We start from the raw sequence: 14876 nt of genomic DNA, 5'->3' as shown, positions 1-14876 counted from the left end.
CTTTGGGGATCTCATTAATCCTTCGTTAATTACCCCGCCAGGGGCTCCAGCCCGGACCGTGCGGCCAATAGCGAGGCGGTTAGGCGGGCGGGCGGGGCGGGAGGCGGTGCAGGCTTGCGGCCTCAGGGTCAGAGGGCCCGCGACCAACGGCCTCCCTGGTGGCGTGGGGTGCAACGTCCTTAAGCCGCAGCAAAGGGGTTCAGGCCACACTTTCCTTTGGTGGCCAAGCAGGAAACAGACTGGACCCCCTCCCCGCCCAGTTCTGGTGTCTTCTCTTCCTGTACCCCACCCAGCACCCGGGAGGGGTGCGGTCTCGCAGCAACCTCGCCACTCCACTCTCTCTCCCTAAATCGAACGTGAACTTGGGGCGGACAAGAGGCGGGTGGGGAGGGAAGTCGGCGCCTCTGGCCCTCCTCACTCTTCGCACAGCCTCTGAGACCTGCCCCCCTCATTCTGCTGGCAGGGTCCAGGCGCGTCCTCCTCTCAAATCCTCAGGGCTCCAGGTGCTGCTCCTCCCACCTCTCCCACCCCAGCCCCTACCCCGACCGCCACTCTAGCCTGTCCCCCCTTCACCTGACTGTGGCTGGCCACGGATTCTTCCTCCTCTTCTAGTCGGCAGGGCCTCCTCTTCAATGTCTGCCTGGCTTTTTCAGGTTCTGTCCCTGCTAAATCCATCTCATGCCTTTCCTGGATTATTAAAAGCCCCAGGGCTTTGCCTCGGGGACCCCCAGGGAGTGGGGGTGGTGGGTAAGAGGAGCCCCCCTGAAGTAAGGTTCGGTGTCCCCCAACACCTCTTAAACTAGAGCAGTGCTGTTTGTGTTATAAACTTGGGTTCCTGAAATATTTTATTTAAAGAAAAAGAAGTTCTGCTGTTCGAAAATTATTATTCTTAGTAGAAAGGCTCTGGCTCTCTTTAGCTCTGTGACCTTGGGCAAGTCACTTTACCTCTCTGGGCCTCAGTTTCCTTCGTAAAATGGTAGTTGGGCTAGGGCAGTCTTTCCTAACCTTTCATGCTTCATGGAACACATAAACAAATGTATTTGTCATTTGAGGGTAAGGAGAAAAGGAAGATGGCAGCCTGCGTACTCTGTCCAGCCCCTCCCAGCCACCTAGGTACTGACTGGTCTGTAACCATCTGTAACTCAGATTTGGCTCACCCACTGAAAAGCTTGAGACCTGAAAATCTCCAGGGTTACTTCCAGCTCTGACCCCCAAGATCCTCTCCTGCAATCGTCTCAGATGGGGCAGCTGAGATAAGAAGTGGGGGACAGGGGGGTGAACTGCAGGTGGTTCCAGCTCCAGGCAGCAGTCCTCTCCAGGCTTCAGGGCTGGGATCAGGGGTGGTGCCAGAGCCGTGGACAGTTCCAGATCTTGCCTGGTCCTAGATACTGTAGGGATAGGTCTCCCCCTCCCTGGTCACTCCATACTCCAGGATCAAGCTGGGGTGGGTGGGTATGTTCTGACTGTGATGTAAAAACTCATCCTGGAAAAATAACTTTGGTGCAAATTCTACCCTGGGCGCCCCCGGGGTGGGGGTGGGGGGTGGAGGATGGTGGGTAATGTGGCACAGGGACTGCCAGCTTGGGGTTCTTTCCTGGGGGTCTCTGATTGGGCACATGAGGTGAGCCGCACCCCTACATGTCTCTGTCGGGGGCTTCAGGACAACACATAGACCTCCAGCAGGCTGGAGACAGCATGCATACGGTAGAAGATGCCGAAGGGTAGGCAGATGTTGACGATGGCTGCCCAGAGCGAGTAGCCATAGAAGTCCACCTCCACAGTGTTGCTGAAGTGAGGGCGGGCTCCGAAGGCAGGCATGATCCACAGCTGTGAGGAGACAGGGGAGTGTCAGGACCGGGCCGGGACTGGCCACTTGCAGGTCATTGCTGTGGGCTTTGCTGGGGGGTGAGAGGATGGGGGCATCCCAGCCCTCTGGGGTGGTGAGTGGGGAACCTCAGAATCTTGGGCAGGGTTTGGCATTCACTAAGGAGCTCAGAAAATGTGCCAAACTGAACTTGCCCACCCCCAGGCTAAGGCTCCCCCTGCAATTACCTCTTCTACCCTGTTATTATGGCTCATTTGTCAGATGGGGAGAAGGGGAAGATAGATGATGTGAGAATTTGGTACAAACGGCTAAATCAGCAGCTCTCCAGGAGAGAGGTGTGCAGGGTGGTGGTAGAATCAGACAGGCCCAGGGCAGGGGAGTCAGGATCCAGCCAGAAGTGTACCCCACCACCACCCTCCATAAGCTCTGTTCTCCAGCTCTGCTCCTTTCCCAGGTCTGGGAGGATGTTAATGATGGAATCCTGCTTCATCTCTGGCAGGAGCTCAGACGGTTCAGGTGTGGGGTATGAGGCAAAGAACAGTGGCTTCTAGGCCAGCCCCACCCTCCCCAACCCAAGTTAACTGTGTCCTTGGGCACACACAGCTCCTTTCTGAGCCTGTTTCTGTCCTATGAAATGGAGTTGGAGATGATGCTCCTAGAGTTGACTCAGGAACAGATACCTGGAGCAAAAACATCGTCCCACATGGTGGATCCCAGCCTGCAGGAGGGGCTCTGGGTGGGGGTGGGGGTGGGGGTGGGGGAGGTGAGGGTGGGGCCAGGCTGGGGCCAGGCTCCCAGACTGGCCCAAGATATAAGGAGGTCAGAGATTGATGATCACTTTTTTTTTTTTTTAAACAGATTACCTGCAGGTTGGGCAATATTCACAGTGGGAACACACTAAGAATGCACCCAAGTAAGGGCTGTTGGTGTATTTTATGTAGTGTGCATTGGGCTGGGATCACTCTGGAGACGTGCTCTACATTGGGTTAGACCCACATTAAGGGTGTTTGTTTGTATATTAGGGATATTTTTCTGTTGGAGGTTATAGCTGAAAGGGCCATTTTTATATTGAGTGAAACTTCAGTAGAGCTGTGTTCTTTATTTGGGATGTACTCACATGGGTCCATGATTGCATATTAAAAATTTCTCCCCTGAGGATTTTATCTACCCTGGAGCATTTCTCTATTGGGTTGTAGCCACAGGAGGGGTATTCCTTTACGGGGGCGGGTGGGGGGGCTGTCTTCATGGGGAGTGTGTCTGCCCTGGGGCGAAGTCTGTTGCTAACACACTGAATTTCTCTTCCTAAGCGGTTCTGCTGAATTAGCAGGGAGGGGGTGCTGTTGTGAACGCCCCCCTTCCAGGCCAGCCCACTGCAGCACTCTGCTAAGAGAGTGCTCACACTTATGCTGGTCTCTGCTACTTCCTGATGCTGCTCTGATTATTCTGAGAAGCAGGCTGGTCACAAGTTCCCAGGAGCAGTCACACCTTCCACCTAGGGGCAAGGGCACCCTCCCTCTACATCACTTCACAGCTCCCTCTCACTTCTGCCCAGCCCCCATGTCAGCATTCCCTGGGACACCTCCTGTTCCATCTGCAGCCTAGATGCCAGAAGGCTGGGATTTCATTCTCTCTCTGTGTCCTGAGATGCTGTTTGCCCAGGGGCTGCCTCTGACCCTCTCTGAACCTGCTTCTCTCCTAGAGAGCTGTAGGCTCCTCAAGTGGGCTGGGGGCAAGACAGAGAAGGCCAAGTGAATAAACCTGAAAGAGCATCCTTCCTTGGCCTTCTCTTCCTCTCAGCCCATTCCCATCTCCGCGCCTCCCCACCCCGCCTCCCCCCGCAACCCCCAGGTACTCACAATGACATTGCAGAGCAGGAGAAACAGAGAAATGTCCTTCAGGCACCGGCGTCTCCAGTGGCCCCTGGGGGCCAAGATGATGGCCATTGCTTCCCGAGGGCCCACTGGGTTGGTGCCAACCAGCCTGGGAGTGGGTGGGCAGGCAGGCAAGGTGTGGAGGGCATCCACGTTGGCAAAGGTAAGGCCATGGCAGGACTCTTTGGGGGTGGTATCATGAGGTTCATCCCCGGGTGGTCCCCGGTGGAGGCTCTCAATGATGAATACATTCTGGAAGGTGTGCTGGGCAATCATGAGCAGAGCGTGGGCTAGGTTGAGCGCCCCCAGTAGGTCCCTGGGTGTGCCCACCACCACGGCTACGATAGAGTAGTAGGAGATCACGTACTGGCCCAGGGCAGCACCCATCAGCAGTGCCACATCCAGCGTTCGAGTGGGGTTCTTATGGTGATCCATGGCCCGGCGATCAAAACGGTAGATGACTGAGCCACTCAAGCTGACCAAGGTCATGAGCCCCAGACAGATGATGTTGAAGCTGTAGTAGATGACCAGGGCCTGCTGGGTGCGGCCCCCCTCCCCACTCACTTGGACCTCATAGATGATGAAGACGGCCAGCCCCACCACGAAGAGCATCAGGCCCAGGATTGGGCCACCGAAAAGGGTCTCCCGGAAGAGGCTGACCCGGGATGGCGTGTGGCCATGGCCGTGGCCGTGGGTGGAGGAGGCCAGCAGCCTACCCACATTCTTCCACATGACATACAGCATGGTGGAAGCAAACAGGCTATACTCAATGTTGAAGGGATACAGGTAGAAGTAGCCCTGCTGAAAGATCTGGCAGATGGCTGTGTTGCAGGAACAGTCTCCTCCCACCGAGCTGCCTGCTCGCTCCGCTGTGGGGAGAGAGGCAGAGAGCTGGACCTCCCTCCCGCCTTCCTGGAGAAGAACCTCACCTCTCGACTGTGACTTTTGCTAGGGTGGAATCACTGTCTGCCATATTCACCGCCGTGACCTGAAATGCCTACACAGGGCCCGGTGCGCATTCATTCCACAAGTATTTACTGAGCACCTGCTATGCGCCAGAGGCTGGGACACGTCAGAAAACAGCCAGTGCTCGGTAAACAAAAATCAGAACAGCAGATTCTGCCCGCTTCATCCCATTCCATTCCTGCAGGCAGACATTTCCAATCCTTCCCAACCAGTAACCACCCTTGGCTTCCCAAGATAGGCAAGGTTCCTGATAGATGGTGCCCCTCTTGGGAACCTTGAGTTCACGCTTCCTTGCAGCTCTCCCCGGCATCTGATTCAGCCCAGAATGTAAGCTGCTTTGGCTAGGTGTCTCCCGTGACCCCCCCATCATTTTGGTTTGTAACACACCTATAGGAATCTTGTCCTGTGTCCAGAGTGCGCTTTATAGAATGCCTTGGATCTTGGCAAACTTCTCTTTGGATCCCCAGAACTATTCCCACTGGTTTTGCAGATGCAGAAACTGAGGCTCACTGAGGTAGTGGCTTGTAATGGCAGATCTATTAACCTGGCTCGCAACCCCAGGGCAGGTACCTTCCTAGTACGCCTCTCGGCACCCCAGGGCCCCAGCATGTTAAGTTGGCCACCTCTCCAGGTTGTTTTTTTGGTTTTGTTTTGTTTTAGAGAGAGAGAGCATGCATGTGCACAGGGGGAGGGGCAGAGGGAGAGGAAGAGAGAATCTTAAGCAGGCTCCACACCCACCCAGCTCAGAGCCCAATGCGGGGCTCAATCTCATGACCCTGAGATCATGACCTGAGCCAAAATCAAGAGTCCGACACTTAACCGACTGAGCCATCCAGGCACCCCCTCCGGGTTGGTTTTAACCATCCTCAGGAACCCTTTGTATGTGCAACATGGCCCTTTATCAGTCCCGATGGGCTGGGGTCTCCTGCTCCATGCTTTCTGTTCCTGGACCCTTCCATACTGGGAGTGAGTGTGTCTTCAGGCAAAATCCAAATGGACTTAGTCATCTGGTCTGGTCCTGGTTAGTTGGGGGGGCCCCTACAGAAGTCCAGAGAACTAGGACCAGGGGGCCTGTTGATCCTATTCTTCTTCAGTATAGGATATTGGTTCAGAGCAAAGATGGATCTCAACACTAGTTCTCCCAATTTCAAGTTCTATTTAACTTTTTATGCCTTAGTTTCTGTATCTGTAAAATGGGAATATTAATAGCACTCATCTTGGGGCTCATTTGATTAAGCCTCTGACTCTTGATTTCGGCTCAGGTCATGATCTCAGGGTTGTGAGATCAAGCCCTGCGCCAGGCTCTGGGCTCAGTGAGGAGTTTGCTTAAGATTCTCTTCCTCCCTCTGCCCCTCCCCCCCCCCCCGCTCTCTCTCTCTTTCTCTAAAAAAATAAAAAAATAAATAAATAAAAAATAGTACCCATCTCATTGGGAAGTTGTGAGGGTTAAGTAAGGTAGAGTGTTTAGGACACTTAGCACAGCACCTGACACATGGAGCTCAGTAAAGTGTCACTATTGTCACTGATGATTATTTCTACCTTCTCCTTGACAGACTCTGACCCATGCTTCCACCATTGAGCTATTCTGCCTCCCTTTTCTGCCCTTCACTTTGATCACCCTCACCCTTTCATTCTGGAGCCCAAATCCCTTCTTTGGTGGGATGGAGACCTGAATAGTGAGGCCAAGGCTGCAAACCCCAGAAAGAGAAGATGCCCCCTGACACCCTCCCTCTGGCGTCACCTACACCTATACTTCTTCAGAGGCAGAGCCTGGGGCAGGAGGAGGCTCTCCTCTCTCATGAGGGGAAGGGAGACAACCACCCCACCCAGGCTAAGGCCTGGAAGTCCCTGGACCAGGTTTAATCTGGAGTGGACACTCACGGTCAGGAGCGAGGCGAAGGTGGCTAGCGTTGCTGTGGGAACTATCATAGGAGTGGGTCTGGTGCACGGACTCATCCACTACGGCTGCCATCCAGATGGCCAGGTTGGTGGTGAGGGTGAACATGAGACCACACCTGTTTGGGGAGGGGGAGCAAAGAGGCCAGTGAGAGGCTGGCCCATCGTGGGTCCCTGGGGAGATGGAGAGCTGGGGAGCTATGCTGGGAGATGATGTTGGGAAGCAAGAAAACAGGCCCCTGTGTGAATAGAGGCTGAGTTTGGAAGGAACACTTAGTCTGGCCAGGATGCCACCCAAGAGAGGGCCAGGGGGTGTCCAGGGGCTCAGACCACTGCTGTTCCCTCTCCTAGAGGAAAGCACATACAGCGCACTATATAACCCATGCCCCAAAACACACAGATATGAGTTGTAGGCACACACATACACACAACACAGCACAGAGTGGTGGGATCAGGCTGACAGAGCAAAGGGGCCTTGGTTGAAACCCCATGCAGGGTGCAGAAGGAGGCCCCAGGCCCCAGGTTGGAAAGTTCATCCCCAGGGGGGCATGGATGTTGAGCTGTGGAGCCGGCACTCACCGGGTCAGATCCAGATGGACGTGAATGCAGTCTTTAGAGGACACCCAGAGAAAGTAAGTCTGTGTTGAGAGAGAGTGGGGGTCATTCACTGTGCAGACAGGCTAAACTCTGGAGTGCCTATGTCCAAACCCAGCAGTATGTTCCCTCCACCTCAAGAGCCCCCATACTAACCTACCAAGTTTATTTTAGCTTTACAAAATGAGTCAGGAGCTTTCTCTCTGTCTCTGGAACAATTTGTATAAAATAGTTCTCTGTTCTTTCTGAGTTTGCAAAATGTTACCTGTAAGCTCTTGGTGTTTTGTTTTGTCTTCAGGTAGAGTTTTGACTGTCTAGTTACTTATTCCTGGGAGCAAGGCCAGCCTAAGCCTGGGTCTTGTCCAAAGTAGAGAGAATCTCTGGTGCCTTCTCGCCTTCCTTTGGCAACATCCCCTGCCCCAACCCCATCCTTTGTTGTCCTACAATCCTCCCCTGGTTGCTAACAAATCCTTGTCATGGTATTTGTTGATGTGTGGGTATCTGTATATTCATTTTACCTGAGAATTCTTCAAATCCGTAAACTGAAAAAGGGTAAAACTATTATAAGTACCGCAGTCATAAATGTGTTGAATTGTGGAAATCTGCACAGCAGGGGTAATGTTTCAGGAGAGGGAACCCTACATGTAGTCATTCTGGTCATGGTGCAGGGATGAGATCTGTTGTGGTCCCATGTAAGACCAGTCCTGCCTCAGCTCAATCAGATCTTTCAGCGTGTTATGTATGCAACAAATAAAAATATATATACGTGAACTTGTTTGAAAAATCCCAGGTACAGGATACCTATTTCCTGAACAAATACAGAACATATGGGCTGTAGCTGAGGCCAAACCGGCCATGCCCACAGCAGGACCCTGGGCTGAGATTGGTGCCCTCTACAGGCACCTAGGGAGGGCGAGCCAGGTTCTAGGAGACATGGCAGCTGTCACAACTCAGACATCTTAGATGTTAATACTGGCACTGCTTGCATTGAAATGAAATCACAGGGCCCCTAAGTAGGAGCTCACATTTGGATATTACTTCATCACCAAGTGCTTCCAGATTTATGGACTCATGTGATCCACACTACAGTCCTATCCCCACCTTACTTGATTGCTCAGGGTAGAAGAGTAGAGATCTTCTGACCTCATGCCAGGTGTTGGCTCCTTTCCACCACACTCAAGAACACTCCTCCCACCCACCTGGACGACGACAAACACAGCCTGGGTGAGAGGGTGCAGGATCTTGATGGCCGACTGGCACTCAAAGAAACTGGAGTAGTAGCCAGTCTTGAAGACATCCATGACAAGAGTGCAGATCCCAAACAGCACCAGTCCACCTGGGAATGAGGGGTGGGGGATGGGTCAGAGAGGATAGTTTATAGATCTGAGGATGCATGGCTAGATGGGTGGTTGGTTGGATGTTTGTGTGGATGGATGGAGAGATGAATACTGTAGGTGGGAGGATCAATGGACAGATGAATGGGGTGGGTGAGAGGATGGATAAATGGCTGGCTGGCTGGATGTAAGGATGGATGGATGGATGGATGGATGGATGGATGGATGGATGGACAGGTGGATAGTTGGATGATGGATGGATGGATAGGTGGGTGGGTGAATGGATGGATTGAAAGATGAATGGGTGGATGGAGGATGAGTATAGGATTGAGTGGGTGGATGGATGGATGGATATTTTATTGAGCTCCTATCTCTTTGGGGCTGCATGGATTGGGGGAAGAACGGCCCTAGGTGGGCTCTTTCAGTTGCAGCTGTCATCTGTTCTCTGCTCTCCATCAAAGGGCTCTCCCATGACCACCCCTTTTCAATCTTTAGGAAGAGCAAAGAAGTTCCCCTCCATCCCTCACTTCATTTTTCTTCCAAGACTGTTTCCCTTCCTCTTCTCTTTCAACCGCAGCCCATTTCATCTTCAGCCACATCTGCCCACCCCCCCACCCCGGGAATTTCTCAGCCCCCTACCTGGATGTGCACTCCACAATTCCTCTGAGAGTCCCAGGCTCTGGCTCCTCTCCTGCCCCCTCCCCACCCACCCCCCACCTCCCCTGGCACCTCGGAGCCAGACGGGGCCGGCGTGCGCGTCCCGGTAGGGGACGGCGTCGGGGCAGCGCACGGTCCGGAGGAGGTAGAAGAGGATCCAGAGGGAGGCGAGCAGCATCATGGTGGTGAGCAGCGCGAACACGTCGGTGTCATACACCGCTACCTTGTTGAAGGCGCCGCCACTGATGAGCGTGCAGGCGAGAAGCAGCACGTTCACGGCCAGCAGCACGGACAGCAGCCGGCCGCCCTTCTTCCACACCTCGCGGGAGCCTGCCTGCCGCGCAGCCGGCGGGCTCTCCTTGGGGCCCGGGGCCGACTCCTCGGACATGGCAGGGGCGACTGGGGGAGGTTGGACGGGTCACTGTGGAGGAGAAGCGGACAGGACCCCAGGTCAACCCCGAGGGCTCTCCTTCTCCCATCTTCTCCCTGGATTTAGGAACTGAGAAGTTCCTCACCCGGAGGGTGGGGGCTGCGGGTGGTGGAGGAAGCGCTGGGGAAAGGGAAGAGAAAAGCCGACCCCTCGGGTCCCTAGCTCGACGACTGAAGGAAGAAGAAGCGGCGGCAGCCCCGTCGGACCCCGTCCAACGTCCCCACTCCCCAGTCCGTCGACCATCTGGTCGGGGCACCCACCTGGCTGGGCCGGGACCCCGCGCTGAGCTGGGGGTCAGGGGGCGACGAGCGTCTCCTCTCTCCCACACCGGGCTGGACGGGCACTTTATACCGGGGAGGGCAGGGTGATTTATAGCCGCGGGAGCTCAGCTCCATAAATCTCTCAGTCCCACTCACATGATCCATCTTTTCTCCGAGCTGAATTTAGGGAACAGAGAGCGGGAGCCAGATAAGGTTAAGATTTATATTTACCCGTTAAGAGGCGCCCCCTCCCCTGCCGTCCCGTCACCCTGGCGCGGCCAGGCTTGGGCGCAGCCCTGCACTGCGGCACCCAGAGGGCACCCCGCCCCCGGCGCCCGCCGCGCCCTCGCGTCCCGCGGTCCCCGCCGTCCAGAGCCCCGAGTGCTGATGCTCAATAGACTCCCCAAAGGCCCGCAGGCACCCCGACGCCCTTCCAGCCCCGGCGCACCCTATACCTTCCTGCTCCTCAGTTGCCGCCCCAAGATCGGGACCCCAGTGCCCCTTTCCCCGACACCCTCACAGTGATCGAAGTTCCTTCTTCCTCTCTCCCTCCCCGCAGTCTTCTGCTCCGCTGGAAGCTGCCAAGTCGGGCTTGGGTAGGAAGTTCGCCAGCGGCGCGCGGAGTCCGCGTCCAGGCTTCTAGCGCCCCCTGCTGGAGCGCGGCTCGCCGACCCCGCGCGGGCGAGGGGCAGCCAGGACTGCCCTGCGCTCCTCGTTGTCTGGGCGTCAGTCCTCCTACCGGTCCTAGGCCCACGGTCCTAGGGATCCAGACACCCCTCCCCAGCCCTTGGCCCTTCCTTCGACGGGTGGAGACATCGGGAGCCGCAGAGCCGGGGATCCAGTGAGGACAGACCCCGTACTGTCCCCAGACTGGGCCTCATGGGGCGGGGCGCTGGGGTCACCACTTTTGCAGCGAGGGCAGGGCCTCGCGTGGGTCATCCCTGCGCGCTCGGGAGCAGGGTGTTTAGGACCCAGGGGCAACCCGGGGGAGGCTCTCTGGGCAGCGGGAGATCCTTCCCCCCCTCTCCCCCCGCCCTTCCCGGGGTGAGCGGCTCAGATGTCCGAGTAGCTGCGGCTGCGGCGCGCTCCGCAACCTCCGTCAGCGGCAGCGGGGGCTGGCGGCCCCGGGCCCTGCTGGGCCCCCTCCCCCAACCCCATGCCTCAGCCCTAACTCCGCCGCCCACCCCGCGGGGGGCATTTCCCCGCGCCCCCTGCCCACCCGGTTCAAGTCAGGCGCCATGAACGACCAGTACCACCGGGCGGCCCGGGACGGCTACCTGGAGCTCCTCAAAGAGGCCACCAGGAAGGAGCTGAACGCCCCGGATGAGGATGGCATGACTCCCACCCTCTGGGCTGCCTACCATGGTAACCTGGAGTCGCTGCGTCTCATCGTGAGCCGAGGGTGAGTACCCACCTTGTCCCTGCCTAAGCCCCCCAGTGGAGGCGAAAGAGAGTGTTCAGGCCCCTCTGGCCCCTGAGACACACTCCCCAAGACTCCAAGGTATCTTCCCCCTCTCTCCTCTGAGCTGCCCTCTTCTCTATCGGACTGACCCTAAGGTGGGACCCTGGAGCCTGGCAGTTGTGGGAGGGGGACACAACTCGAGGCATAGGACATTTGTGACCTGGATGTGGGGCTAGGAGGGGAGGGACTGGGTTTGGGGGCCCATGATTATGGGAGGGGCTGCAGAGTGAAGGGAAGGTGGGAGAGGTCTCCTGGGTGGGGGGTGGCACCTGGAAGCAAGAGTGGGGAGGGAAGAGAAGGGGCATAGGCCTCTCGAGGAGAGGCTCCTTAGTGCCCACTCCCCAGCCTGCGGTCTGAAGGATGCTGCACCTCCCCGCAGGCTGGGGCTCTCCCAGCTCTCTCCCAGCTCATTCTTGGGATTTATGGGCACTGTCCCCGACACCAAATGTCAGTGGGTGTAGCCGCCTCATTAACTCCCTCTGTGCCCCTCCCCCAAAGCAGGCTCACTCTGCCTCCTTTAGGAGTTGTCTGGGGGGAGGAGTGTGGCTAGAGTCCAGGTGTCAGGGCCAGGGAAGGGATTTGAAGGTAGCAATGAAGGAATTCAGGGACCAGGGCCGCTGATGTGGGCTCCCGGGGCTGAATGACACTGTGGACAACTTCGCCAGCCTCCACAGTTTTATACAGAGAGGTCACCTGGTTGAACTGGACACCTGGGCAGCTGGACAGGGAAAAGGAGTGGAAGACATGCCCGAGGACGGTTCATAGGAACATCGTAGGCCCTGGGAAATCATGGTGGAGGGAAAGGGGCCCAACTGGCCCTGGTGCCAGATGCTGGCCTGTGGCCTGAACATGTGGTGGGTGGCAAACCCCCTTACCCTCCCTCTGAGGCTGCTCCTCAGGCCAGCAGCAGGTGGGAGCAGCCCTTAAAACCAGGCTGCTGAGCCACGTTCTGAGAAGCCCAGGCTGGCCCCTTTCCACACCGAGAGCACGCAGTGATCCTGCCATCCTGCCCCCCATCAGAGAGGTCCATGGGAAGAAGGGCGAAGAGTGCCTTCCTGGTGCACCAAATCCCCCAACTCATACAGAGAGCAAGCGTTGGTGCTGGATGGGGTGTGGGCCAGATGCCAAACTGCTCCTTGCCACATTGTCCTGCAAAACTTGGCGACCAGTAGGGGAAGTGAGGAGGGGGTTGTGGGGGTAGCTGTTGAGACAAGGGGGTGATTCTTCCTCCAGCCCTGTGGGGTGGCCTCGTGGCCTCATTAGTGTGAGGCAGAGGTGCTGGGCCAGGCCCCTGTGGGAGGGGAGAGCTTGGAGGAGCCAGCCGAAGCATGCCCAAGGGGGCACAATCTGGTGTGGAGGGTGTTGGAGGGTGCTGGGTGGGTCCCCCGGGCAGGCACACGCCAGGCTGCCTGACAAAGCTCCCAAAGATGGGGCAGCCCCGGGTAAGGGAGGGCCGCTGGGCCCAGGTTGCCGGCTTGCCTCCTCCTCCCCTTTGGTCCTGGCTGCCCCCGCGCTCCCCTCCCAGCGCAGGCCAAGACCCGACACCTGCTCTCACACGCAGCCTTGCCAGGCCTGGCCCTGCTCCCTGCAGACGTGGCCTCGCCGGCCGACACGCAGGCACACACCCTCACACCCACTCACCCAGGGCTCAGGCTCCGCACCCACCACTCTCTTGTGTCCTCTTTTAGGGTGACCCCTGCACCCACAGCCACACGCACCACCACGCCTGCCTAGAGACCCAGACTCGGCCCTGGCCCACCACCTCTCTGGGCCAGCTCCCCGCTGGGCTCCATCAATAATTCACTCCTTTCTCTCTGGGCATCAAATATTTATCCCCTGAGATTCCCAGCCATCAGTTCTCTTGGGGAAGGCCCCGCCCTGGCCCCGCCTTTTCTGTCGCCCCACCCCCTGCAGGTCTGGGGCCATTTCTGCCTCCGCCCCCTCCCCCCCCCCAGGTCCGTCTGGCATCGTCTGGAGTCGGAGGAGACGTCTCAGGCCCTCGGGTCGCGCTGGTGTGCCCGTGGGGCATCACCTGCAGCCAGTGCCAGTGCCGTCTGCCCGCCCGAAACTGTGTTGGCTCATCACCCCTCCTTGCGTGTCCTCCCTGCAGGGGTGACCCAGACAAGTGCGACATCTGGGGCAACACGCCCCTGCACCTGGCAGCTTCCAATGGCCACCTGCACTGCCTCTCCTTCCTGGTGTCCTTCGGGGCCAACATCTGGTGCCTGGACAACGACTACCACACGCCGCTGGACATGGCCGCCATGAAGGGCCACATGGAGTGCGTGCGCTACCTGGACTCCATCGCGGCCAAGCAGAGCAGCCTCAACCCCAAGCTGGTGGGCAAGCTGAAGGACAAGGCCTTCCGCGAGGCGGAGCGGCGCATCCGCGAGTGCGCCAAGCTGCAGCGCAAGCACCACGAGCGCATGGAGCGGCGCTACCGCCGCGAGCTGGCCGAGCGCTCGGACGCGCTCAGCTTCTCCAGCCTCACGTCCAGCACCCTGAGCCGCCGGCTGCAGCACCTGGCGCTGGGCAGCCACCTGCCCTACTCGCAGGCCACGCTGCACGGCACGGCCAAGGGCAAGGCCAAGATCCAGCGGAAGCTGGAGCGGCGCAAGCAGGGCGGCGAGGGCACCTTCAAGATCTCCGAGGACGGCCGCAAGAGCGTGCGCTCGCTCTCGGGCCTGCAGCTGGGCAGCGACGTGATGTTCGTGCGCCAGGGCACCTACGCCAACCCCAAGGAGTGGGGCCGCTCCCCGCTCCGGGACATGTTCCTCTCGGACGAGGACAGCGTCTCCCGTGCCACGCTGGCGGCCGAGCCGGCCCACTCGGAAGTCAGCACCGACTCAGGCCACGACTCCCTGTTTACCCGCCCCGGCCTGGGCACCATGGTGTTCCGCAGGAACTACTTGAGCAGCGGGCTGCTCGGCCTGGGCCGCGAGGACGGGGCGCTGGACGGCGGCGGCGCCCCGCGAGGCCGGCGGCAGAGCTCCCCCAGCCTGGACGACGACAGCCTGGGCAGTGCCAGCAGCCTGCAGGACCGCAGCTGCGGGAAGGAGCTGCCCTGGGACGAGCTGGACTTGGGCCTGGATGAGGACCTGGAGCCCGAGACGAGCCCGCTGGAGGCCTTCCTGGCTTCCCTGCACATGGAGGACTTCGCCTCCCTCCTGCGGCAGGAGAAGATTGACCTGGAGGCCCTGATGCTGTGCTCCGACCTTGACCTCCGCAGCATCAGCGTCCCCCTGGGGCCCCGCAAGAAGCTTCTGGGGGCCGTGAGGAGGAGGAGGCGGGCGCTAGAGCGCCCGCCCGCCCTGGAAGACACTGAGTTGTGAGTGCCCCGAGCCTTGGGGGGATGAGGAGATAGGGGGCCTGGAAAGCCTTGGGGAGCCATGGAGGGGAGGATCTGCCTTTTAAGGAGTGTGTGTGTGTGTGTGTGTGTGTGTGTAGGGGGGTAATACCGTATTTCGTAAAATCTAAGCCCCCATCAATAACAAGGGGCCCCACTTAATTTGTTTACCCCCAATTCTGAAAAAGAAGCTGCCAATTTAACGAGGACAGGAGGCCTTCTTATCATAGCTAAT

At 58.0% G+C, this 14876-nt stretch overlaps 2 protein-coding genes across 2 annotated transcripts; one reads left to right on the top strand and one right to left on the bottom strand.

Annotated features, from left to right (window-relative positions):
* Nucleotides 1-1656: 1656 nt before the first annotated feature.
* On the bottom strand, nt 1657-9531 carry OTOP2 (otopetrin 2). The gene is made up of 6 exons (XM_045888007.1): nt 9216-9531; nt 8352-8488; nt 7138-7196; nt 6538-6677; nt 3682-4556; nt 1657-1827 (listed from the first exon to the last, which is right to left on the bottom strand). Exons 1-6 carry the CDS (start codon nt 9529-9531, stop codon nt 1657-1659), a joined length of 1698 nt encoding a protein of 565 aa, XP_045743963.1.
* A 1540-nt stretch (nt 9532-11071) lies between these two features.
* On the top strand, nt 11072-14627 carry USH1G (USH1 protein network component sans). Its single transcript, XM_045888008.1, has 2 exons — nt 11072-11235; nt 13406-14627. Exons 1-2 carry the CDS (start codon nt 11072-11074, stop codon nt 14625-14627), a joined length of 1386 nt encoding a protein of 461 aa, XP_045743964.1.
* The last annotated feature ends 249 nt before the right edge of the window (nt 14628-14876 follow it).

Source organism: Mirounga angustirostris, unplaced genomic scaffold, assembly GCF_029215605.1.
Source record: "Mirounga angustirostris isolate CCGP_5_RB_7025 unplaced genomic scaffold, mMirAng1.0.hap1 SCAF_17, whole genome shotgun sequence".
In the NCBI taxonomy this organism is placed as follows: domain Eukaryota; kingdom Metazoa; phylum Chordata; class Mammalia; order Carnivora; family Phocidae; genus Mirounga; species Mirounga angustirostris.
Note: the sequence above shows the minus strand (reverse complement) of the source record. Positions and strands in the feature narration are given on the sequence as shown.

Coding starts and splice junctions, on each gene's coding strand:
- OTOP2 (XM_045888007.1), bottom strand. CDS start 9,531: ATGTCCGAGGAGTCGGCCCCGGGCCCCAAGGAGAGCCCGCCGGCTGCG. Junction 7,197..8,351: donor CTGTGTTTGTCGTCGTCCAG/GTGGGTGGGAGG, acceptor CTCTCAACACAG/ACTTACTTTCTCTGGGTGTC. Junction 6,678..7,137: donor GTCCATCTGGATCTGACCCG/GTGAGTGCCGGC, acceptor CTCCCCAAACAG/GTGTGGTCTCATGTTCACCC.
- USH1G (XM_045888008.1), top strand. CDS start 11,072: ATGAACGACCAGTACCACCGGGCGGCCCGGGACGGCTACCTGGAGCTC. Junction 11,236..13,405: donor CGTCTCATCGTGAGCCGAGG/GTGAGTACCCAC, acceptor TCCTCCCTGCAG/GGGTGACCCAGACAAGTGCG.